Source organism: Cinclus cinclus, chromosome 3 (genome assembly GCF_963662255.1).
Source record: "Cinclus cinclus chromosome 3, bCinCin1.1, whole genome shotgun sequence".
NCBI classification, from domain to species: domain Eukaryota; kingdom Metazoa; phylum Chordata; class Aves; order Passeriformes; family Cinclidae; genus Cinclus; species Cinclus cinclus.
The window spans coordinates 71,075,744-71,101,432 of NC_085048.1; the positions used below are offsets into that span (position 1 = coordinate 71,075,744).

At 41.0% G+C, this 25,689-nt stretch overlaps 1 protein-coding gene across 1 annotated transcript in view; it reads left to right on the forward strand.

Moving 5' to 3' along the window:
* The window catches only part of GALNT2 (polypeptide N-acetylgalactosaminyltransferase 2), an 87,313-nt gene extending 76,732 nt beyond the window's left edge, over positions 1–10,581 (forward strand). The window contains exons 12-16 of the mRNA XM_062489140.1: positions 2,896–2,988; positions 3,191–3,274; positions 5,026–5,152; positions 8,915–9,034; positions 10,121–10,581. Coding sequence (XP_062345124.1) covers positions 2,896–2,988; positions 3,191–3,274; positions 5,026–5,152; positions 8,915–9,034; positions 10,121–10,276 — 580 coding nt within the window. The 3' untranslated portion in view covers positions 10,277–10,581. The remainder of the gene's footprint in view (positions 1–2,895; positions 2,989–3,190; positions 3,275–5,025; positions 5,153–8,914; positions 9,035–10,120) is intronic.
* The last annotated feature ends 15,108 nt before the right edge of the window (positions 10,582–25,689 follow it).

Below are 25,689 nucleotides of genomic sequence, written 5' to 3' on the forward strand. Positions count from 1 at the left end.
GGCTTAGTTTAAATGCCTGTTAATTTTGCTGTTGATACCCATGCATAGCAGTAGCTGAAATACTGAGCTGTCTCCTCAGTTCCTCTTCTATAAAGTGAGAACAGCAGTGCTGATTCATGTTCATAGTGGTTTTGACTTTACATGGATGACAATATTGCATTAATGTACTGAGGGCATTTTGTTCAAGGCTGTATCCGTTGTAGCTGAAGAATCACTGTAGCTTTTGATTTAGAGATTAGGACTTGATGCTCAGGGGGCTGAAGAAGTACAAGTCTCAGCTAAAGGTTTGGTGGGCTAAGAGCTGGAAATACAATTGTTTATTTACCCTTGAAGGGATGTGGAACCCAACCTCTGTTTAACATGAAGCAACACAGTGCAGACATGTTTAAATTCATAAGAATGTTCTAAGCTGCTGATATTCTTGGACTTGAGATTCACTTTAGACTGAGGAATCTCCTTAGGGTGTAGTTTTTCCCTTCCATGCTGGTTATGCCACCAAGGTGATTTTAATGAATTTAATATCTGCTAAAATAAAGTCATTGTCCTGTTTCTTTCAGTAGTTATAGTAGGTACTGTATTATTTTTCTTTTTTCCCGTTCTTTGAGATCTATTTTATGCTACAATGAAAAACAAATAATAGTATTAATGTGGAAACAAAAGCTAGCAATGAAATATCCTCAGTACATCACATCTCTATTCCAACATTTATAGTGTGAATCAAGAGGGTAGAAAGCTTTACCTTTAAACTGCATTATGTAAGTTTAGGATGCAACTGGTTTAGTTTAATGAGGTTTTGAAATGACAGTGTCATAACAAGGAGCATAGTTAATAAAAGTGAATAAGTGTATGAATATACTGTGCAGTTTTCTCACTCCTTCAGCTTTTCCATCTTTGGGGTGCTGCCAAGATACTGCTTTTCTTGTGCTGTAAATAGGTTTCTTGGATGTCAAACCAATATAATAGGATGCCTTAAAATCAATTTTACCGATGACACAATGAGAAACCTTAGGTAGTAAGATATCCTTGTAATACAGGTGTTATAATACAGATGTGTGTGGGACCATGGTTCCAAGAAACTTTGTGCATGGAATCTGGGCTGGTGGTGCAGTTGGGACATGTTGGCTTGTGCCATCGTCTGTCTCTTGGCTGTAGGCAGTTTGTTCTGGACTCCTCTACTTTTAGCCAGCTAGTCAGTATGCACTGTCTTTTGGCAGCCCAAACAGGTTGGTAATTTTGGATGAGACTGGGAGTCCTGTTTCATGAGAGGGGAGATGATATCACCACATCCTGGCTGTGTGATGTGGCCAGGGACAACTTGTGTCCGGCAGGATTTGTGTGACTGACTGCCTTAACACTGCACTCCAGACGAGCCACTGAGCCTTGCTTGTCCCAGTCTGCTCCAAGCAAAGCTGACTCTGATGTCAGTGTTCTCTTTCATTAACTGGCTCAACATTAAGTGCACCCCATGCAGTGTTCCTCAGCACCCCGAGTTCTTGGCTAGTTCAGGCAGTTCTCAGCAGCTACAGTGCCCATATTTGTGTCACACAAAGCCTGAGCTGTTCTTCATCCCTGTGTATGGGGCAGTGGGATACAGGCAGGCATTCTGGCCTTGAAAGTGCCTTTGGAATCATTAAACCCTGGCAAACCAAGTAGTTCTTCTTTCTCCACCTGTGGGCAGCCAAGCTTGTTGCTGAGCAGACAGGAGGGGCTGAATGATTGACACTCACACAGGCCTGAGAGACTGCAGGTGATGATACACCCACATAACTTTTAATCTGAATCTAGTAGGATTTTGCTTACAAAAAATTAAAGGAATCTTTGCAAGAAAAAAATCAGTCCTTAAGCAAAAAAAAAAAATAATTCAGGTCTGTCTTATGAAATTTTTATACACCACATCCTTTTTGCTCAGCAGCCTGAAAGCCTTCTCATTTAATCCTGGATGTGTTTTGTCTTTTGAATTGGAAAATTATATTAAAGAAGTTATTGGCTGACTGAGTTCACTCCGGTTGCTTTAGATGAACTTTCTGCCAAATGTAAAATAAGCTTCAGAGCATGGCAGTTGCAAGTGAAGCAAGACTTAATTTTCAAAGCATAAAATTATGAACAATAGAAGTAAATGAGTTTTACATGGAAGCCAGGCAAGGGAAAAAGCCATTGGACCCTGTTGCAGTCCAAAAGGAAATTTAAAGACACCAGTTACATAAATAGAGGAATTTTAGTTAGAGATGCTTGATTAGAAGTAAAACATTTGGGTTAGAGATTTTTTTCCACATATATTACAATAATCAATATGTCTCAACTTTTATATTTCCTCTTACCTCAGCTACGGTTTTTGGAAGTCTTGGTTTCACAGCCTTAAGTATTGTAACAGCTTGTGTCTTTCTGAAACTTTGAATGCTCTACTGGTAGGAATAGGATGAAGAGTGAACACATCTTGCATGTATTAGCATATTTGTTTTCAAAACTGTAAAAGACATTCTTAAATATTGCCAGTTGTTGAGATTTTTGTTTCCAATTAGCTTGCTTTATCTATCCAGGTGAACACTCACTGAATCTGTCTTCTGTTAAGTTACTCTTACAAAAAGATCAACCAAACATCAACCTAACAAATTTCATGAAGTTTGCAGAAAACTGAAAGATGTGTATTAAATTCTGGATGAAAACCTGAAGCAGTGATGAGTTGTGGAAAAGACATAAATTTCATTATAAATGCATTGATTTCAGTTATTACTCTAATGGTTTTCTATTACTTGGGTCTTTTATAGGGAGTCTTCTGCCCAACTTGAGGCAGCTGTGTAGCACTGGGAAGAGTTAAAATCAACCTGAGGAAGAGTTGCATGTTTTAATTTCACCTAGAGAAAATATAACCTCTGTGTTTCATGTGATTGTCCCTAGAAATACACGCAGGGCTGCAGAAGTCTGGATGGATGAGTATAAAAACTTCTATTATGCAGCAGTGCCTTCAGCCAGGAATGTACCTTATGGCAAGTAAGTCACATGTGTTTCTTTGCCTATTTGTCTGTTCTTCATTACATAGCACCTTCTGAGGTGAAAGAGGTGCTAAATCTGATGTTGACTCTTTAAGATTTATTTCTACAGTTCTACTGTTCTTCAATTTTCTGTGTATTCCATAAAATATATGAAGACAACAGCCTGACTTTGAAAACTCCTTGTTTTTCTTCTCCTATAGTATTCAAAGCCGAATGGAGCTCAGAAAGAGACTTAGCTGCAAACCATTTAAGTGGTATCTTGAAAATGTTTATCCTGAATTACGGTGAGTTTTGGCTGAGAAAGAGTTCATTCAGAATTTTCTTTTTTGCCCTCCCCAGAAATCATTGGTTTCTCTTTGTGTCCATCCTTGTATGTAAAGGATGTATTGTACTTTATCTGTGAATTGAGTGCCTCATGCAGGTTTATTTGCTTTTTTATTAGTTCTGTTCCTAAAAAGTAATTTTTCCTTAGTTAGCTGCTTTTTCTACTTACAGCAACTACTGCTGCAGTATTTTAGAGGTCAGTGTCCAAAGGACTGAACTTACCTGAGCCTGAAGTTAGTCTCCTACACAAGCCACTTGCTCAAAAGCACATATTCTGTATCCTGTTGTCATCCCTTTAAAGCTTTTGCCATGCCTAAGCACATGCCTAGTTAAGTGAGGAGACTGAATCTCCTACAGATGATGAAGTCAGCAGACAAGAGGGCCTGGTGTGTTTGGCAAGCAAGGGTAGATGCCCAAGACTCTGCAGCTGAGTCTCCTGTTCCTTCTTGTCTCCTTTTCTCTTGTCACTAAATAGTCACTGATTTTTGGAAGGGCTGGCCAGAGGGAAGTGAGGGATGACACTACTAGCAGTTTTTGTAACATGAATGCATCCTAACTAATGAGAAATCCTCAAAGATAAAAACTTTTTGAAGGGATAGAAAAATTTTGGTTAAATAACCCATTAAGAACTGTGTTGGTCAGATCTGAGCCCACTAACTAGTCTGACTGCTCTGTCGACCTAATATTGGTAGTGTAATGGTGTAAGATATTGTGTGTATCTTGTAAGAATACTTAAGGTTTCTTTTCCTGGGGCCACTTTGTGTCAGTGGTGCCACATAACTGTCAGTGACATGCAGGCTTGAGATGCAAAAGCAGCAATCAACTATTACAACCCCAGTGCAACAAGTGCAGAACCATACATACTAATGAGTCTCATAAGCCAGGATGATACTGAGGAAGTAAGTTTTCCTTTATTTTCTCTTAAAAGTGCCAGAGGATACTTGTTTTTTGTTTAATCTGTGAGAAAAATATCTCTCCTGGAAAATGTGCTACCATAACCATTGCTTACATGTAATGTTCTCTTGTTCTGTCATCCCTCATGTGCTCATTCTGCTAGGTTGAATTATTATACACATATTAGAGTCTGAAGTTTTTAAAGGCTCTGGTATGCCCTAGTTTTACTGTTTGATGTGAACTCATGGGCTCTACCCACAACTGTACTTTGGTGAATAGACTTGTCTGGGTGTTTCCATGCTAGGAGTGTACTTTATGTACAACAGTTAGAAAATAGATATTAGAACAACTTACATTTTTTTTTCTTAAATTCCTAACCCCTTTTTAACATTTCAGTAAAAACAGTCTGAGAAACATGTAAATTGTCCTATTTCTGCCACAAGCTATGTTGCCTGAAAAGACAAAAGGACTTGCTGAGCTAACTGATAACATTAAGCTTTGAGTCACTTTAAATGATACGTCATCTTTTATTTGATTTTTGTACCAATTTTTGTTTGTATGTTCATCCTCCTTCTCTGGTACAAGTCTTCTGGTACTGTGGGTGTGGAAAGCTTGCAAGTTTACTCATGATTGATCAATTCATTATTAGACAATTGCCTCCCTTCAAGAGATGATTGAGATTTCCAGATGATAGTCATCACTCATCCTTAACCTCTCATCTTAAAATTACTCTGAGTGTTTTTACAAACAAGGAGTTGAAAAACCTCCCCAGAAGACCCCAAACTGAATCAAGCAGATATTTCTGGTTCTGTTTCAGGGTACCTGATCATCAAGATATAGCCTTTGGGGCTTTGCAGCAGGGTACCAATTGCCTTGACACTTTGGGCCATTTTGCAGATGGTGTTGTTGGAGTTTATGAATGTCATAATGCCGGGGGAAACCAGGTCTGTATGCTGCTAATTTTGTTTTCTACAGTAAGTCTTAAACAAAAAGTGAAGGTAAACTTTTTAACTTAAGCAGTTTTGTGTACTGGTGAGAGAAAGATTAATCCAAACCAGCACATCAATTGTTGTAACAGATTGCCTCAAAAGTTTCTCCCTCAAATTTAATTTTGTGTTTTCAGGATTAGAATTTGAGCCCAGAGATTCATTCAGTGAGCATCACATTATCCCCTTCCTTTGTCACTATTAATATTTGCTTTTGCACTAGGGGCCATAGCTTCCTTCCCAGGGGTTTTGTACTTGCATAGAAAGCTCTTTTTTTTTTTTCCAATGAAATGGTGTGTTTGATTTTTTTTGGGGGGTGATTTTACTTCAGAAAATATTTGGGTTGCGTTAATCATATGGCCTAAGGTCAGTAAAATAAAAGAATGCTATAATAATGCTATAATAAAAGAATATTAGTAATTTACAGTCTCCAATAGTGGTGTATAAAAAGAATCTGTCATAAATCCCCACTTGGCTCTTCCAGAAAACAGAGGTGCCTAAATGTTCACTCACAGTAAGGGGAGTGTTTTAACAAATCCTTTCTAATCCTACTCCTAAACCAATTGCCAATGTGTCAGATCTGTAAATGAGAGCGTTAATTATTTCAAAGAATCTATTTATGCACTTGTGACTTAATTGTCATTCATGAAATACACACAGTGGTTCTCACTGCTTTGTGTGCTGCTTTATCACTAAATTCTTGTCAGATTAAACCCGACTTTAAATCAAATGTAATATTAATGTGTCAAGTACAGCTGTTAATATAGAAGGCTGACCAATTAAAAACTACGCTTGAACAAGTGTCAGAAGTTTGCTCTAATTTAAATTAAAAGGGGAAAAACCTAAAACAAGATGAAGCCTAAAATGAATTAATTTCCAGGAAGCTGTATGATGACAATTCATTCAAACCAAGATGTGAGAAATGCCTCCTTTCCCTGTCATTAAGGAGACTCTATCTGTGGAGGCTTTTCCAATTACCTTTATAAAAGTACCCTCATCTTTTCAGAAACCACAGTGGGTTTTTTGGGAGAAAGGGTGGATGTGTCAGAAGTGCCTTGGAGCTAAAATCTTAAGAGTTTTCTGCTGATGTTGTATATTCTTTGTAGATACACAAAGTTATCTTCCTCTTTCAAACTCCCCTTCCCTGAATCTGACCCTCTTCTTTTTATGTTGTTTTTTTTTCTGTGGCACTGACCTTGACAAACCACTATGCCCTTGCTCTGAATAAATATCTTTAAGAGGACAGTGAGGTTAAGAGGCAGATGGGTCAAAACCAGGTTTTATGTCCAAGCAGAACTCATATTGAGTTGGAAAGAAATAACAGCATAGGAGAAGAGGGATAGGGAACAAACCACAGTCTTCAGAGCCGTACTTTGTGCTCTGCACCTTATTCTTATCAAGAGGTTTTTTGGGGAGTTAAGGGCACTCGGATATTACAGGCTGTGGCAGTCTTCTGTAACTTGAAAAATGTACTCTGTCTTACGTTCAACACAACTTATGTGTAAAGACTAAGTAAAAATGGGATTTCTGCCCCCCCTTTTCCCTGCTTTCCCCTCTCCCAGGTTGGTAGAACTCAGTGGTAACTGTGTATTTCCAGCGGGCTAAATAGCTTGAAGTGTGCCTGACAATGTGCAAATATACAGGGTTGTGATAAGGAGCTAAAGGTAAAACCAAATGCACTTAGTTTCAAGGGGAGGGTTTCAGGTTAGTTGTATCTACTAACTTTTTATTTCTGACTGGACACAGATTGTCTCAGATATTCTGATTTTTGCATAAAGCTATCCAATTTCCACCCTGTGCCCTGAGCATATATATACACACTGCTTTTACACAGTATATATACTGTATATATACACTGCAGTTTTTCTTTTCCTCTGGTAGTGGAACTTGTTCCATCTTATCTCCATTATTATAGTCATGATCAACAGTCATAGCTATTGATCAGTGGAGGAAGGTATCTATACACTGTCTCTCATAACATGAAGGGCCATCACGTAGATGGTTCTAGCAACAAAGCTTGGAGCTTTTATGAAGCAGCTGTACTTTGACTTATAAATGTGTTAACTTCTTGCATAATTTCTGTTGTGACTGGGACTTTTACAGCCTTTTGATGGAAGGGTGAAGATGTATAAAGGCAATAATTTCCAGGCTCTAATTCTGACTGCAGGATTCTTGGACAAGTTTTACTACATCCCTGGTAGTATTTTCAACAGTCATGTTTCACTATAGATCTTACCAGGGAAGAGTTCAGGGCCATTTGTAATTCCTGATAAGCTCTGAAAATAACTTGCTTAATTCCTTTAGTTGTGGCTTTAAAAAGTAGCTATTAATATTTTATTCTATATTAATGATTCTTGTTGACATCTTACAAACTGGGAACAGAGAAGGCAAGTAATTTTGCTGTCATCTGAGTTTAATATTCTGAGAGTAAAAGGCGAAATTATCAGCTTAAGAGTTTGGAAGACAAAGGAATACAGATTTGTCCTGGCTTTACTTTGTTTTCCATAGTTGTCATCGTTCTGGTACTTGTAGAATATGGTATCTATCCGGTGTCTTGGGACTTGTGTGGTTGTGATTACTCGTAATCTCTTGGATTGCAAGTTCTGACAGTGTTCTGAGCATCTCTTCACTAAGAGATTTAATAATAGCTAAATCTGCTATGTAATAATTAAGTCTGCTGAGTTTCAAAGTAATTATACATTTATTTTATTTCTGAAACACTGATAACATGCAAAATAACATTTAAGTGTTATTTAACATATAAGCTTGGCCCTGTATGTCTAAGGTTTTGTATTGTACAACTCTAAATCCTCCTTAGTTGCTTGAGAGGAACTAATAATGCCATTTCAAGTGGTTTGTAAGCATGATTTGGAACACTAGCCTGGCTTTAATCAAGAGGCTTCTTTCCTCAAAGGAGAGTTAGACAAATGGAGACCAATGTGGACCCTGGAGATCAAACTTGAAAGGAGAGAGGCATATGAAGAGAGTCTGAACATCAGTGCAAGATCAGGCTCCAAGTAAAAAGATGCTGAGGTCTATCAGGCTGGGCAGCAGTACATAAAGATCAGCCTTTTTTTGCTCTCTATTTAAGAGTTGCATATTTAAATACATGTAAAGAAGATACTGTTGTACATTGTGCCTTGGATGGGAGGGAACATTCTCTCTACATCTTTTGTGTATTGCTTTCTGGTAGTCTTTATTGTTTTAAGAACTGCTGTTTTGTCACTGTGGTCCATGTGCGTTGTTCAGTATGTGGCAGGGTGGCCACTGGTGCTGCAGACCAAGCTTTAGGGGTTTTATGTATATAACTATATAAGTATATAATTTTTTTAAAATACATATGTATACATATTTGCAAATGTAGAAATCCTTCCATGTAGAAGACAGGGGAAATGTGTAATACACACACATACATGAAAATAAACATCTAACTAAATAAGCATTTGGAGGAATATCTTCTACGAGGCCCTGTGTAGCTGCCCTATGTAAAGCCAGCAGAGGGAGCAAGCTCAGCCCTGAGCTGATGTGGGGACGCTGAAGCAATTGGAATTACTGTGTTTGAAGAGGACTTTTTCTCATCTCCTGCCCTGTGGGAAGCAATGAACTGTCCTAATGCTCATGCATAGCTCTTTGTGGGATTTTAACCTGTTCTGTATGTGCAGAGGTAGGATGTGTTAACATACGCAATTTTGTAAATTTTTTGTTTCTTCCTTTTTGTAGGAATGGGCCTTAACAAAGGACAAGTCAGTGAAACACATGGATTTGTGCCTTACTGTTGTGGACAGAGCTCCTGGTTCACTTATAAAACTTCAGGGTTGTAGGGAAAATGACAGCAGACAGGTTAGTATGTCATGATTGCACTCTGCAAACAATGAGGAAAACAAGGATGGTGAATAAACAATGCACTGATGATCATACCTTCTATAGGCTCTATTTTTAATGTTTATTGTGTGTGTGAAGCTAGGATTCATGATGTTATAAAGGCAGAATAAGCTTTATCCCAAAGGGGGCCTTACATAAAGATTTCACCCAATGGCATGTAACAATGTGTAGCTGCCACCTGTGTCTTCTGAAAGTGTTTATATATTCCAAAATGTCAGTTTGAAAGGTCTCACTCAGTGAAGCTTGAATGTATTTTGAGTATTCTGAGTCTCAGAAGAATGTGGTTTGGCTTTCCTTCTTTTCTGTTTATAGCAGCACTAGACTCCTTAAATTAATTTTTGTCAATGCAGCATTGTAACTTCATCTATTTCCCATGCCTGAGGAAAATCACATTTGCAGAGTCATACCATCTTTTTTGATCTAGTCATAAAACAGCTCATCTCTTTCTGCTCAGTCATCAGTTCTGATCATCTGCCAGCTTCCTTGCTTCTATATCTCTGTTTTTGCAGACAGGTAACTGAAAGACTGTTTATTGATGAAGGAAGGAAGGAATATTCTTGCCACACTTCAGAGAAGGAAACTAAGGAAGCAAGATTTTCTTGATGAGGTTTACAGGCATAATATGGTAGACATAAAAAAGAAACACCCCCCCCTTTTTTTTTTTTTCAGTCCTGTATTTGGGATTTATTCTGTCCTTGACATCAATTTGGACAAAGAACTTTTGACAGCACAGATTGCTTGTCTTTTGTAGAATTGAAAAGTGTCTGACAAATTTCTGGATTTCTGTAAAGTTGCCTATAGGGAATGTGCTTCTTGCTTCTCTATGCTCAGTAGTGTAGTGGTATGGTAAGAACAGCTGTTTTGGCAAGGCTTGCCAGGACTTACATACTCTTACTCAAGACTCATCTAAACTGCTCCTATTATTGCAGTTTGTACAGCTTTCCAGGCACAAGCCAGGGGAGCTTAGCAAGACTTCAAAGGACAAGATATAGAATTCTTCCTTTTCCTGCTTTTCCAGGTCAATAACTGTATTTTCTCTTCCAGAAATGGGAACAAATTGAAAGCAATTCTAAACTGAGGCACGTTGGCAGCAACCTCTGTCTAGACAGCCGAAATGCCAAAAATGGTGGTCTCACCGTTGAGATCTGCAATCCTTCTTTGTCACAGCAGTGGAAATTCACACTTAATCTGCAGCAGTAGAAGGACTTACAAGCAAAATGCTGTTTCAACTGAAAAACATTGGGCAAAGTTTTGATTGAATTACTGATGTATTTCTTAAAACTTTCCACGGAACTTATATACCTCAGTATTCCACCTTTATCTGAAAGTAAAGTGCTGAAGCAGACACCAGGGATCCGGGGGACTCGGAGCACTGCAAAGATGTCACTGAGCATTACTTCACAGGAAGAAGGAATTGTGCTGCAGACTTGAACTGTTCATTTCTGTCTTCAGCTACTACTTGCACAGCAGATAATTAACTCTAGGAACAACTGACGTATTATAAACAAAAGGATCTGAAGAGACATCTGTGGGGAACAGTGTGGGAGGGAGGGTGGGAAAAATTACTAGGAGAAGGTCATTTGAAAACTCCATTGGAATAGAAGTCATGGTTTGTCATTTCCAGAACCAGAAGTGTCATTTTGAATTTTTTTTTCCCCTCTCCTTTGTGTACTTGGTAATTTGAATATGAACTTTTCTATGATGGACTCTAAATATAAATATATGAAAGTATATATATTGTCAGCTCCCAATGATTTGTATCAATTTTCATCATCCTATAATTATCAACAAAGTGATTGACATATGTATAACCAGAAATTGGGTTGGAGTGCTAGGAGAGAGAAACTCTGCGGGTGCGGATTTTGTGCTGCTGGGTATGATGTCTGTGCTAACACTGGATGCTTTTGCTTTGCAAACTGGATCTACTTCTTAACGCTTCATCCTTCCTGGAGATCATGAAACTCAGGAGGAGAAAGAAAATAGCAGAGGAAGTCAATGCATCTGCCCAGATGATTGCTTGGATTGTTTATTCCAGCTTTGGAATTCATCACCTGCGCTCCGGATAGCGTTAAACCTGTACTTGATATTTGTGTTGGTCATTTCTGTAGTACATTGTCTTTAAAATATTTCTTCCTTAGTTACAAAATTGTATAAACTGCACGGAGCTTTTGTGCAGCGGTGTTGGTTCAGCAGAGTTTTATTCTGGGCCCTAATGAGGAAGAAATTGTCTCAAACTCCCCTTTTGAGTTATAGAAATAAGTTAGAATTGTTACACCACTGACAACAGCACAAGATCTGAATTTGAATTTGCAAGGATGAGCAGCTATGTTCTATCTCTGAATTGCACTTGCTTAATTTATAGACCTGCTACTGGGGAATTTTCTTCCATTTTGTTTCTTCAAATGTAGCTTTTGAATGCATTCAAGCTTGGCTCTGGGAGTCAGCCTGGATACCTGCTTAGCCTATGTGTTTCTAACCACAGAACTTCTGCATTTTACAGCTTTGGTCCAGCTGATGTAATTTTTATAAGACAGTACTGTCAAAGGTAACCCCAACTTTGACCTGTCCTTTCTTATGTTTGCATAGACTATATACTTTTTTTTTTATTAAAAACAAATGCTTTGAGCTTTTAAAATGAGAAGCAAGCAAGCATTAATGAGTGAGGCAGCATTGACAAAAATTAGTGCAGACATGGAGTGCCAGGAAGTGGTTTTGGAAAGATGGATCTTGGAAAAATAGAAGGGTTGTTTATAAGGAGAGGGAAAACATCTGCTGTACTGTAGTATGCTGGTACAGTCCCCTTCTTTGTTTGTCCTGGAAGTAGAGTAGCTCCTGATTTTTCAGTTTCCCTTGGCTGTACTTATGCACCAGGTATAGAGATGGTACTCATGGGCAAGGTAGCTTCACTGTGCCAGTCAGTGTGCCCATAGATATCTTGTGTGTCTGGAGTTATGACCTGCAGGTACCTTCTTACCTTTTGGATGGGGCCCTTAAATCCAGTGTTACCCATCAATCATCATCATCTGACTTTTTAATGAATAATTAATACTTTTTCTCTGCTTATCCACAATCCACTTTCTCTAAAACTTGCCTTTTTTAAAGGCCAGACAGTGGATAAACTATTTTCAGCTTTTAGTCTCTCCCTGTAGCCTTTTAACCTAGCTGAGAACTTGAAGAACATGTTTCATAAACATAGCAATAGATGCCTTTGTTTTGGAAAACAAATGCTGAAATACGAGCTCAGCAGCAAACCAGTTGTTTGAGGCTTTGAAAAACAGAATTTAAAAGGACAATAAAAACCCCAACCAGTCAGCTTCAACCATGGAGGTATTTCTGTTCACAGCTTTGATCTGATTGAGGGTGGTACTAGCTGAAATCAGCAGCTGCAACTCTGAATATTGACCTGCCTCTTATCTCTGAATCAGAATTGCTGGTAAAAACAAATTTTAAAAAGTCTGTATTCCATCGCTTAAGTCTTTAATGACTACAACATTCATAAAGTAGGAATATTTTTTCAGTAATTCCCCGTGGATGTTGTGTATAGGGGTTTTATATAGGAGCCGTATGCTTTTCTTTGAGAGAACAGACAAGAAGTGGTATCCTTTTGTTATGTTTACATGACAGTGTGCCAAAGTTACTTACTGTGATTTTAGGGGTTTTTAATGCTGAAGAAATTCACCCATTTGAAAGATAAATTAAGAGCCCTTGAAGCAAATTGTGATAGTCTCCTGAGAACTTTTCTTACCGTCTTCAGAACAAGAATGGTGATACTGTTTATTTCGCAGATTTTCAAAACATAGTTTGGAAACTGTTTTTTTCAGTTGGTTTGAAAAGTCTGCTGTACAGAGCTTGTACTTGTTCATTTTATAGATGGAAACCATCCTTGAAAATTTGTTTAACTTAAATAAAGAAGAACGCTTTATAGATAAATGTGTGCTGATTAATGGAACTGAGTAAAGCCAGTAAAAGTCTGCCAGGAGCTTGTAGATTGAAGTAGTTTTCAAACTACTTTGTTTCACTTGGTTGCTTCATGAAGTTCCTGTTCTATAAGTGTGTATATATGGGATTATATTTGTATTTATGAAAAGAGATTTTGTTTGTGTTTAGTACTGTAATTTTGGGGAAGTTGTCTTATTTTAGAAGTTGTGTTACACTGAGGAGAGGATTAATGCTGGCTGTGTAGTCACCTGAAAAATACATTGTCAAGGCACTCCCCCTCCTGCCCCTCTAGACCTGAGCTGCTGAGGATTCCCATTATGCCTGTCTTTGCTCCCAGCAAATCCCTGTGCCAGGCCTGGTGCAGCTGGAGCTCCCAGCCCCTCAGGATGCCTGTGCTCATGGGCTCCTGTGGTCTCCCTGCTCTCTTGTGCAGGGCAGGCATTCAGGTGCCCGTGCTGCATGAGATGATCCATTGCAGATATTTAAACCAAAAAATACTTTTATTTTTTTTTTTTTTAATAAAGGTTTTTTAGGGGGCAAATACTTCACCAGTCTAGTTAGAGAGTTTGTAAATGAACCTGCACTAGGACAGCTGGGGAAGGAGCAAATTCCACTCGGGAGGTGTGAAAGAAGAATTTTCCTGCTTCTGTAAGAGGAAAGGGGGATGCCAACAGGGCTTGGCATCCTCTTGGCAGGGCTGCAAGCTAAGTGGGCTGGAGATGGGACAGAGCTCCAAAAATCTCATCTGCAGCCTCTTCTGCACCTTCTGTGCAGTCTCAGAGATACCACAAGTCAGCTTTTGCAGGGCATCATTCCTTCCTACTCCATGGCACACAGGGCTAGGTTCTTTGCTCCTGGTCTAAGCAACTCAGCTTTGCAGTCAGCCCCAAGGGCAGGATCAGCCAGCAGAACCCACAGAAACATCTATGGGAAAGAACAAAACCATTCCCATTCTAAATTGTACTGAAAGGAAGAGTTTTGCCTAGCAGCCTCTGGGAAAGTAGAAGTCAGGGGTACGAACGTTCTCTGTGTAGTAGAAGTCAATGACTTTCAAAATCTAAATTAAATCAAGGAAACAGGTCTTTAATATTAATGGCTGGCAGAAATAAAAAGGCCTTGTCAAGCTGCAGTAAACAAAAGGAACAATTTTCCATCTGCAGGTTGTATTCGAGAATTCAAATGAGTATTCTCTATCTTAAATGCCCTTTAACACGTGGGAGTTGGCAGGTGATACCTAAAGATAATTACAACAGGCTTCTGGCAATAGAAGCTTTTTATCTAATCTGGTGTTAAATGTAGGAGTCTGTTATGTCTCTGCCTAAAGTCTTCCATGGTTCCTGTGTGTACTGTTCTAAGTTCACTTGGTGTAAGTAGCATGAATGAACCATCCAGCAAATTTTGCATTGCTGCTGACCAGAACTCCCTTGTCACGTTACCTGAGTACATAGATTTGAAAAATGTGACCCATTCATTTTCTGGAAATTCAGGTCATGTCATGGTTTTTAGCAGCTTTTTATGCATAGGTTTGCTCTGCTGGCTTGCCACTGTGCATAAAAGCAGATGTCTTTATACTACTTTTGTAAGGGAATGTTTAAGCTTTACTCCTTGTAGATTAACAAAAGAATTTAAAATCCTGAATTTTCAAGAAGATGCTTGTCTGTATTTGGAAAGAAGGATGAATTTTTGGAGAGATAAAAGTTACAACCTGCTTGAGGTAAGGACTGTTGTCTTGTTTGAAGTGGATCCTACAGAGCATTGCCCAATTCCATTCTGGGGTGTTACTGCCCATAGCCTTAGTTGTTTCAAATTGTTTAATTTTTGTATACAAATGCCAACATTTATTTTGCCTTAGGTTTATTTTAAATGTAGATGCTGTATGAATTTACATGGCTGTGAATGGCATGCAGGCATCACCTGTGCTCTTCTTCAAGCCTGAAGCACAGTGCATACATAATTTCATAGCAGTAACTTCTTAGAGAACACTCTAGCAAGAGGCTTGTTCCTCTACAGAATCATTTCAAGTGAATGAGGCCACTGAAAAAACTCTGGGATAATAAGCCATGATTACAGAATGGGCACAAATGTCAGGGTTGCAGCTTTTGTTAGTCTGCACATTTTATTTACAGCTTAGCATCCAGTATCTATTTTAAGATCTTCTAGTAATCAAGCTTAAAAACTGGGAATAAAGTCAGTCCACAGATGTTCTTTCTACAACCCTCCAAGAGGTCTGAATGGGTGCAAAATACCCTTCTGATTTGATTTGATTTCTTGCAGCACAGCAGCCAGTTGCTGCTCTGTATGCAGAAAGAGAGATCTGTTTGATTTCAAATTCCTATTTCTACCCAGCAGATGTTTTTAATCCAAGGATTTTTTCGAGGTGTTTTTTAATTAAAGATCTGGAAGTAGCAAATAGCTTTCTGTCAAATCTATATTAAAGGTCACCTTTGATAGTCTGGTAAAAACAAGGTTTGAAAATTACTACCTGTCTGTTGTGCTCTGGTCGTGTGATCAGCACCACTTTTATAAAATACTTTTCTCAACTTTTGTGCCACATCTCTCCCTGTCCAGCAGGTTGGTTTTGAAATGAACAGGGGTGGATTCCTGGTAGCAGTTCCATGCTCAGCTGAGCCAGCCTATTTGTTGCTGCTGACAGGGAAAGGAACACTGATCCTGCCTCTCCTGCCTCGGGATAGTGTTTCTGCCCATTTTATAAGACAATATAGGGAAGGCTGGCAAAAACAAACAAACAGAGAAAAGAACCAACAACCCAAGCATAGGAAGTGTTGTCGCTTTGGATAGCTGAAAGCCTCTTGAGCTTGGATTAACTAGACCATAAAATCAAGTCTTATGTTTTCATGAGAGAGACAGAGGTGAAGGATGCTCTGGTTTGCCTTCCAGTTGAGATTCCTATTGTACTAATAATATTAATAATAACTTATGCCAAAACAGCCTTATTGCCATATCTAAAGCCAGCAGCACCTGTAGTATCAAGAGAGGAGGAACAGGGTGAGAGAGACAAAAAGATTTTAAGTTTTGCATCAAGGTCGTGGTTTCAGCATAAAGCCAAAGTTTGACAGGAAGTTTGCTACTAGAAAGGGATATAGCACTTTGGACTAGGCAGTCTGGAGAAAGAAAATGCTCCACCCTGCATGCAGTTTGTGCTTTGTGTGGCATGGAGCACACCATATGTGTGTTAGGCTCTCTGGTTTCAGAATTGTATGAGATATTGAACAGAATTGTATGTTCCTGTTGAACAAGGTATTTTGGGGAGGTGGGGGCATCTTTAGATCACTGCTGAGGATCAGGGCTTCTGTCATGGGAGGAGCTTTAAAAGAAAATGACACACTCGGTAGAAAAGATTAAAAAAACAAAGCAGAAAGAGGTGCAAAGTGAGAGGGTGTGGAAAAGGAGATGCAGAGCTGCAGCTTAGAATGTATTTCAAAGTCAGCAATTCATAGTTTAAGGAAAAATGAGATCAGGCTATCCTGTGCTCTACAGCATCAGCTGTAGCATCTTCAACAGTGGTACCTGTGCCAAGTGCTCAGCTTCTGCTTGGGTGCAACCTCTGGCAAGAGCTCAGACATAAAAGACTGGCTACATTTCCCGAAGTTTTTAGGATGGTTAGTTTTTAAAAATAAAACTCAGGAAGTTTAAACATCTTGAGAAACAGATGCATTTGAGAATTAGGAAATCTTCAGCTGATCTAATTCTCCTTTTGTCAGCTCTTCCAATGTAAGTTTGTTTTAATGAAAAATTGCTTCCAGGCTTAACGTCTAGCTTCAACTGCTGGCCATTTCTCTGCTGATTATGTTTAACTCCTTAAAATACTTTTTCATAGAATCTGAGCTTCTGGAATATGGTTCTGACATTTCTTTTCTTTTGCATTTGCAGACTGAGCCCTTAAACTAGGTGAGAAGCAGCTTTATCAGGTCACACATTGCTGCAGCTCTTCCCTGAGCTGTCCTCAAGGCAGACAGGGGGATGATGAGGGGTGAAGGTCCTCCTCTCAACTCCAGAAAAATAGGATGGGACCTCTATGGTTGTTACTTTTGTAAGATTCCCACTGATGCTTCTCACTCTGTTATTTGTTTTGTTCTTGGGGCTTTGTAAGAAAGACACACAGGCTATGCTCTGAATGATCCTGAGGGGTGCTACATCTTCCTTGGCTTCCAGCAAATCCAGCATGGCAAGGCAAATCAATGTTGGGCCTATAGCTGTTTATTTTTCTGGATGGAATCAGCAAAGAAAACACTGCTAGATGTCCACGAGCAGTGCTTGAACTGATGCTCTGGAGGGCCTGTCAGTTTGCTCAGGGAACATCCCCAAAATTGTTCGTCCACCTGGGAATCTGTGGTTCCCGTTTCACAGAGCAGGATTAGGTGCTGGAATGAATCAAAGTATTGGCACACCATGCTGATGTATCTTAAGAGGGGGTAATGGAGACAGACATAGCTCAATTACAAGCCAAGTGGCAGAGAGTGGATGCCAGGGGCCAGTGCTTTCCCTGTTAACTCTGAAGTTTTTATCTTCAAGGGGCAGGAATTGTTCCATTTTTGAGCTAGAAAGGCAGGGTGGCTGCACAAGAAGAGGTTAGATCATGAACAGTAAGGAATATATGGATAGAGAGTGAACTCATGGCTCTTCTTTTCAAGTAATTAAAAAAAAAAAACAAAACAAACAAACAAAACAAAACAAAAAAAACCCCAAAGTTTCCAGGTATCAGGTTTAGGACAAAAGTATTTCATATTGTTGAAAGTTACTCCATGGATGTGGCAACCCTTTCAGTGGAAACCAGGGCTGTAAAACATGCATAATATGTATAAACATACACCAGGAAGTCTCTAAGCCAGAGATTGATGGGAGCTTGTAGGGCAGATGGAGATAATGCTATTTGGTTTTCATTCCATTCCTTTGGTCTTTCCTTAGGCAATTGGTTACTGGGTTATTAAATCCTTTGTTCCATGCTGGCTCACGTTTTCCACCTGAAGTGTCCTGAGGCTGGACAAACACATGGATGCACTGAGCACCTTTGGAGCAGACAAGAGAATAGAGTGCAGCACCAGGAATGTGCCCAGGGATGGTGTCAGGTGAGCACACCCAGGAGGAGTGACTGAGTAGCTGGTATATATCATATGCTGGGTGGAGAAGCCCATCTCCAGCTCTCATTTCAAATTACTTTTCTTGCTACTTACAAAATGGTATCTTCAACCTCTCACATAAAATGTGAAGATGTTTCTGGGTGATTTTTATATTATAGTGGAAAATAGTTGCAAATGATTTTTAAATTTCATACTTTCACATTGAGGAAATATGGGGAAGAAATAAGTCTGGAAAGGATTAGTAAGTTAATTTTGTATTTTATTGTGAATAGCAGTTTAGTGCCTTTGGGGACAAAATGCTACATAATTTTAAAAATTTTATTCCTATCCAAAACTTCCACAGACATAACCCCATAGAATCTGCATTTTCAATTGTCTCTTAGGTAGAAGATGGCATCTTTGACATTCTGGTGTCTTTTCATTGCCTAAGTCCCTAAGGACAGTCTTTGAGGGCTTCTGAAGAAAACAAGTTATATGGAGTTCTGAAAACATGCCATGGGATTCACAATTAGCCTGGATGCAAAGATCTTTGTGCTGCATTTGAATTTTGACCTTCATTAGCAGTGCCTGGGGAAAGGCTTGTATGAGCTCCTGGATAATCCTCACCTGACACAGAGGGGGTCCTGGTTAAAGGTGAGGTACTATGGACTCCATTGCTAGAGAAATTATGGCAAAAAGAATGGGTGGTTTTGCCCCTGGGAACCCCTATATGGTGGGATTGGTTGGAACGAGCCCTGCTGTTTTGGCTTGTGCCAGTACTACAATACTTCTGTGATCTACTTTGTATGGATTAAACACTTCCTGGTAATGGACCCAAAGATGTGGCCAGCCTGTGTGGAGCAGAGCTGAGCCTGCCAGGAGTTGAGCAATGCCCTTGTAGCAATGACCATCAGATGACTCTCCAGGAAGATTTGGGAAAAGAAAAAAAAAAAAAGGAAAAGCATTCATTTATATAGATTTAGCTAAATAAAAAGTCATTTCATGGGGGACACAAAGGGTGAACCCATACCTATGTGAGTGGAAGGTGACCCTTTTGCCTGCTTGCTTTAATGCTGGCTTTGCCTGAATACTTGTATTGGAGGAGGCATCACATCAGCCTGGCTCCCTGTGCCTGCACAGGCTGGAGCAGGAGTAGTCACAAACTGTGCTACTGCTCATGTTGTTATGTGAAGAACTCTGTTACTGTGCTGGTGCTCTCTGGTGGGGCAGGGGAGGTTACCTGCCTCTCACAGGGAAGATCTGGGGGAGTTGTACATATAAAAAAGGCAGTCTGAGACCAAGGTATTCCCTGAGAAAATGGTTGTCTGTGCAGGATGGTTATTTCTGTGTTCACCTATGCATCCCACCCCACTGCTGTTTTATCTGTGGGAAATGTCCTTCCCTTTCCCAGCAGATGGACTTGCCTACCCTTGTGGGTAGGATCAGAGTCATGCATCCTGTTGGCTGCTCTGCTTTCTTTGACTGGGTGCCCTGGAGCATGAATTTCCTTAGGAAAGCCAGAGATGGCAGCAAGACAAGATTTTGCTGGTTCCCTTGTTCCAGTTTCCTCCTTTTGGCAGAACAGAATTTGATTTTCTTTCTCACTACTATTATGGGCTGTGAAGAACAGCTCTTAAATTAGCCCTGAGGAGGTGGAAAGGTAAAGGAATCACTGTGGGGAGTTTGGTGTGACGCATGTAAGCACAAGCTCTACCTGATTCGATTGATGAACCCTGTCATGTACACAGCCCTCTCCCCTGTTTGTTTTTGTTGTTTTAATTAACTTTTGGCAGCCATGCCAAATGTAACTCCTGCTCCTTTTCCCAACCACTGCTGCAATATTACAGTGAAGTTCTTTGGCCACAGCTTGGTTTGGAATACTTGGGTCCATCCAATGAGCCTCCTGTGAAATTCAAGGCTGGTGTGAAGGTGCCTAAATATCTCCCAATAGTGACCCTTTATCCCCCTTTCCTAAAACACTCCTGGCTCCATCTTCTCCTTACTTTTTTGAGCAGCTCAGAATCTGACAGGTCTGCTCTTCTTGCCACTTCTTCAGGGCACTTCTTCTCTGGCCTGTTTGGCCAGAGATGCTCCTGCTGGAAGGACAGAGCTGGGCTCTTCAGCCATCCAGCGTGGATGTGCACCCATGGGGATACAGATCTGCCATGTGTGACACTGACCCTTTCACCAGAGCCTCTGAAGGCTGTCCCTCTCTAGGGGATGCTTTCATCAGCCCAGTGACTGCAGAGCAGTTGTACTGCTCCAACTTTAGGGGATGGACACCCTGTAGTACCAAGCTGATGGGGAGGGAAGGGAAGGCAGCACACAAATCCAATCAGTGTCCTGCAGCATCGCTGGGCAAAGCAGGATTTAGGTCACCTGCCTAGGGAGCAGTTTGTGCTTTGCTGACTGCCTCTATCACACAGACTTGAGGTGCTGACAGGAGAGAAGGGCAACTTTTGAACTCCAACTATAACTCTCTTGACTTCTGATAAGGTGTTGTGATTTGCTTTCAGTGAGGAAAGGGAGTTTTGCAACCCCCCATTTTTACAGAAATCTGCCCTAAGAAGGTGGAGCTGCTCATACATTCCTGGGTGCTTCAGCCTTTGCCCAGAGAACAGCAGCCGCATCAAATCTCATCCACTGCCGATTTACATTATCCACATGAAAAACTGGGTTAAGCTACTTCAGGCAAAAAGAAATCCTGCAGGCTACTGCGAGGCTGTCATTGCTAGAGAAGCTCTGTCAGGGAAAGGACACTGCTTTTGTGCAACAATGAACTTCAACACGTTATAAATAGCTCCTCGTTGTTCAAAAAGAAACAGAGGAAATTATTTCTCACTCTCTGTTGCAGTTTTGTCCTTTCAGGTAGCATAAAAGCCATCTGGTTATTTGCAGCACAGAAGCAGAGCTGGTTGGTATCGGGGCCATAAATCCAATGAGACAACAGGTAGGGTGAGCACATGGGGAGAAGAGTAGAGTCTGGCATGTCTGGTGGTTAAATCTGATGCACAGGCATGAGGCTGGGTCTCACCCACAGAGCTGCAAGACAGCATTTCCACCTCCCTGGGGTTTGGGCTGTGGAAGGGCAGCTCTCTTACAGCCCAGTAGTGTTTGGCATCTTCTCTCTCTTGCTCAGAGGGAACCTGGTCATCAACCCTGCAGGCTGCTCTTCGGGGAAGCAATTAGGGAAAAGTCCCTCCCAGGCCTTCAAGCTGTCCATGATCTGTGATTTACCACTGGCCTGCTGAACCACCACACTACACTGAATTTGGTGGTGATGCTACCAGAAAAATCACAAAAAACAGATCATATAGCCTGTGGGAAAAAAGTTCCTGAATTAGTTTTTCTTATCACATGAGCAATAGAAAGCTGTTGGTGGCAGCCACTGAGTCCACTTGAATGTCTGTGCTTGGTGTGTGTTGGTATGTACTTGCCCGAAGCCAGGGGGGGCTTTTCTTTTTGTTCAAAACAGAAGCTTCTAAAATCACTGTAGTGCACCATGCCTTGAAATTGGCTGCTGTCATCTCAGGCAAGAGAATGCTGCTGTGTATGGATTGTTTTAAGTTGTTTATGGCCAGTTTGTTGCACTGGCTAAGAAAGGGCCACAGATTTTTAACAGCTGGTCTGAGTCCTACTGAAGTACTTTCAGATCCTCCTGGGTCACACACCTCAAGCTCCTGGCTGCAGTAACAGCTTTTCTTCATTAAATGTGCAACTCTTTCTTCTATTTTAGTAAGTTTATTAAACTTGACTTACAGTATTTTATAGCACTACTTGCTCAGCCTGGCTGCAAATGGTGGGTGATCATCTGTGACTGATTTCGTAAATACTTAACATTACCTGGTGTCTGAAAAGACAAACTGTGGAACTCTGCAGTGGCACTTTGAAAATTGCTTTACTGAACAGAGCAATACTTTACCTGCTCAATATTAATTGCAGGACAGGAGTGAAAAGAAATGTGATTATCTGAACACAGAAATGCTATGCTGATGTTATGCCAAGCTACTTGTTGGGATGTCTCTCTTCCACCCAGTATCAGAAGTAGCTGTGGGTTTTAGGTGGTGGTGAGTTGTTGGGCACAGTAATGGAGAGGACTGAAAAAAGATGAATTGGAATGTCAAGGAGAACAGTACACATACTGTGGAGGAATACCAACAGGTACAGAATTGCATTTTTCTTTGCAAATGTTGTGTGGGGTCTGTCCTCTGTGGTGGGTACAAATACACTTGCTTATGCTTGGAGACCAACTTTTCCAGTCCACATCTCCAGTGTACAACTATGCCCATTAATTAATGTGTTTGTCTTTATCTCTAACAGTTTCAATCTGAAAAGGCTGAGATACTGGTAGACTAATAGACAATGAACTTTTCCAGTTCCTGAGAGTGATTTGTAATTTATTCTGAGGTGGCTGCCTGCAGATGCGAGTCTTATTCACAGCAAATGAATGTCTCCCCCCTCCCTGCTGTCCCTCAAACCTTTCCATTTCTTGGGGATTATAAGTTGGCATCATTGTAGCTGACTGTTTCTAAATTTTGTGTGGGTCCAGGAGGGATGGAAGAGGTTTGCTTTGCTGTTTCTCCAAAGGGTCCAAGATGATGTTGCCATCTTAAATCCTGCCTTGTTGCCCTTGGGGAGTCTGAATCTGGCAGGAGGAATATCTAACATTTCCTTTAAGGTTGCAGTCCAGCCCTGACTCATAGAAGCAGAAAAAGGAGCATATTTTGGTTTGTTGCACCTCGGTGTGTTCACACTGCCACTGGTACCAGCTGCCTCCAGGCCAGTGTGGGGCAATGGCTGCACTACTGAAGGTGAGGCCATCAGCTCAGGGGAGCTGATTCTCATCCAAGTTTGTGGGTTGCCAATTCCCTGTGATTCTGAGAACCCCCCTTGCTGCTGCTCTGGCTTCTTTGATGAAGGACAGACTGCAGATTCCTAGGCAAAACCTGTGATAGGAAATACAATCTGCAAAAAAATCCCTGGTAAAATACATGAATCCCATGCCAGTTTTGCTGACACAGGTGTTCCAGAAGAATCCTGTCCAAGTCCTCACCTGAGGAAATGGGAATATCTGAGAAGCAAGAGAGGTTTCTGGCTTCTCAATTCCCATCACCTTTTGTGTACTGATTTCTTAAACTCTCATTCCCAAAGACAAAACTCTGACTGTGCTGTAATCTAAGGAAACTTCCACACGGAGATCATGTCTGAAGAGAGAGAGAGAGGAGATGGCTTTGCTTTTGCCATTCATTACTGCCTGTAAAGTGATTTTTCAAATCTCAGGTGAGGGTGCCTTTAGGAGAGTCTGTGCTTTGACTTGGTGACAGCTGGGGATGTCCTTCTCCACAGTGTCTGTGAGATGGCATTTTTATTCTCTCTATTCCTCTCTGGGGACAGAGGAACAAGTGGCACAGGATATTAGAAAACACTGCAAAAGGGAATGCTGAATTTGGCTCACTTAATAAAGACCATATTGTTGGAATTAATTGCAAATTCTCCTGGGAATAACTTCATGGGAGATTGAGTTACTGCAGGTCCTGGCCTGATCTGAATGGATGGCAGTGTTGCAAATGACAGTGCCAAGGTAACGCATGTGTCTGTCAATCAGATCCTGGGCTTCATAATTTCATAAACTAAATTCCTTATTTTATTCAATTAGTGTATTAAAGATGATTTGCATTGTTTATTGTACCTCTGCTGGTGTAGCCTGATCAGACACAGCGTTAGCTCTGGTCACAGCACATCCAGGGAATAAAGTGCTGTGCTGCTGGGGGCGACTCTCCAGCCATGATAGGGAACAAGGAGAAATTCACAGCTGGTTTACGGCACAGCTACACATCTGGTCTGGTGTGTAGCTGATCTCTCTGCAGGGCCTTGTAATCCTGTCCTTAGATCCTTCCTGCTGTGTGTGCCTGTGGAGCGATGTGAGGAGCCACCTGTGCGTGGCTGTTCCTGTCTCAGGGAGCCCTGCCTTGATGTGGTCATGCTGATCCACCACCCTTGTGATGCACCTGCACGTTTCCAGTCTCTGCACTCCTTTGGGATGAGCCAGCCTCCGCTCTGAGCTGCAGGCACATGCTGTGGTTTGATTGCTTCTTGAACGTGGATGTGAAGTCTCAGAGCAGAAGCCCCATGAGTTCCTCCCCTGCTGCTCAGCAGTGACTGTTGTGGTGCAAAAAACACACAGCACAGTCTGTTTCTTGTGTGAAGGGGCCAGACTGCCTTCCAGACCAGCATTATGGGCTGCCAATGCACCTACTTACATGTTGAAAAGATTTCTGAGACTTGGTTGTGTTGAACAGACAGAATCTCATGCCCCTTTGTGATAATAAGCAACTTCAGAAAAATAATCCCTTCCTAGGGACTGGGTCCATCAAGACATCAAATAGGTCAAGGGGTTTGTTGCTGGTTGCTTCTCTTAATTTTTTGTTTTCCCTGGAATTCTGGCTATTTCTTAGCACAACTTAGGTGCAAACTAAATTCCTTCACATGGAAAACACAAGATGATATGAAGAAACACCCTGTGCAAATCAGACATGGCAGCCCGAGAGATCCCGGCTAGAGGTCAGTGTTGAGCCACACTCAGACCTGGAGATGCCGGGCAGCCCAGTCCCAGTGGAGCCTTTGCAGCCACGGGGAAATGAGGGACACAGCCCAAGGCATGGGAGACATCTTTATTGTGCGTGTTGGCAAAGACCGACTGTAACCCCATCATGTGTTCTCCTGCAAGGCTTCTGCTGCCTTGGTGGAATAAGGTTTAAACCAGGTCCTAGCTGACTTGGAGCTGTGAAACAGCAGCCATCTGCAGATGCGTCTGGTTTTGCCTGCAGATGTCACTCATTTGGCACGCAGGTGATGGGTTTGGTGCAGACAGTGCTCGCCAAGAAGAGCCTGAGCAGTGAGGACAAAGGGCCGGTTCTGTACAGCAGAGATATTTGAGAGCTGGGACAGCTCTCCCTGTCCTTGTGTCCATCCTGCTCTGTCCTCCCAGGTGGCTGGGAAGTGGAGCCAGGATGGCATAGGGGGGACAGTGTTCCCCTTTCCTATGCTTGTATGCAGACTACACTGAAAGGCTTTTTCAAGTGCTTCGTCCCCATGGCTGGATAAAGATTTACAACTCTAATGGTCTTAAGAGCGTGAACCTGTAACTTATCTTGCAGTATATTTTCTACAACCTTTCACTTACACACCCAGAGGATGACCAAACATCTTCCCCACCTATTTTCAGAAAAGAACAAGACAGGAAAAGCAACGGGTAATATATCTGACTGTATTTCAAAGTTGTTGATTGTAAACAAACTTTGTTGAAGAAATAAAATCACATGACAAGATATCAGAGTGATACTATAAATCCATTTTGTTATTGTTGCCACACTTCACATTTTTGGAACTCGGAATTCAGCTTATGGTGTACAAAACTTGTAAAAATTTATTGCAAGCGTGCCTTTGTGTAGAACAAAACTGGTGTCACAAAAGTAGTTCCCTGTCCCATGCAGAAATACAGTTGTGTGTCTCTTACTGTGAAGAGGTCACACACTTGCATTTCCTGAAAGACTTGGCTGTTATAAAATTGCTCTGAGATTTTTAAAAGGAAAAGGG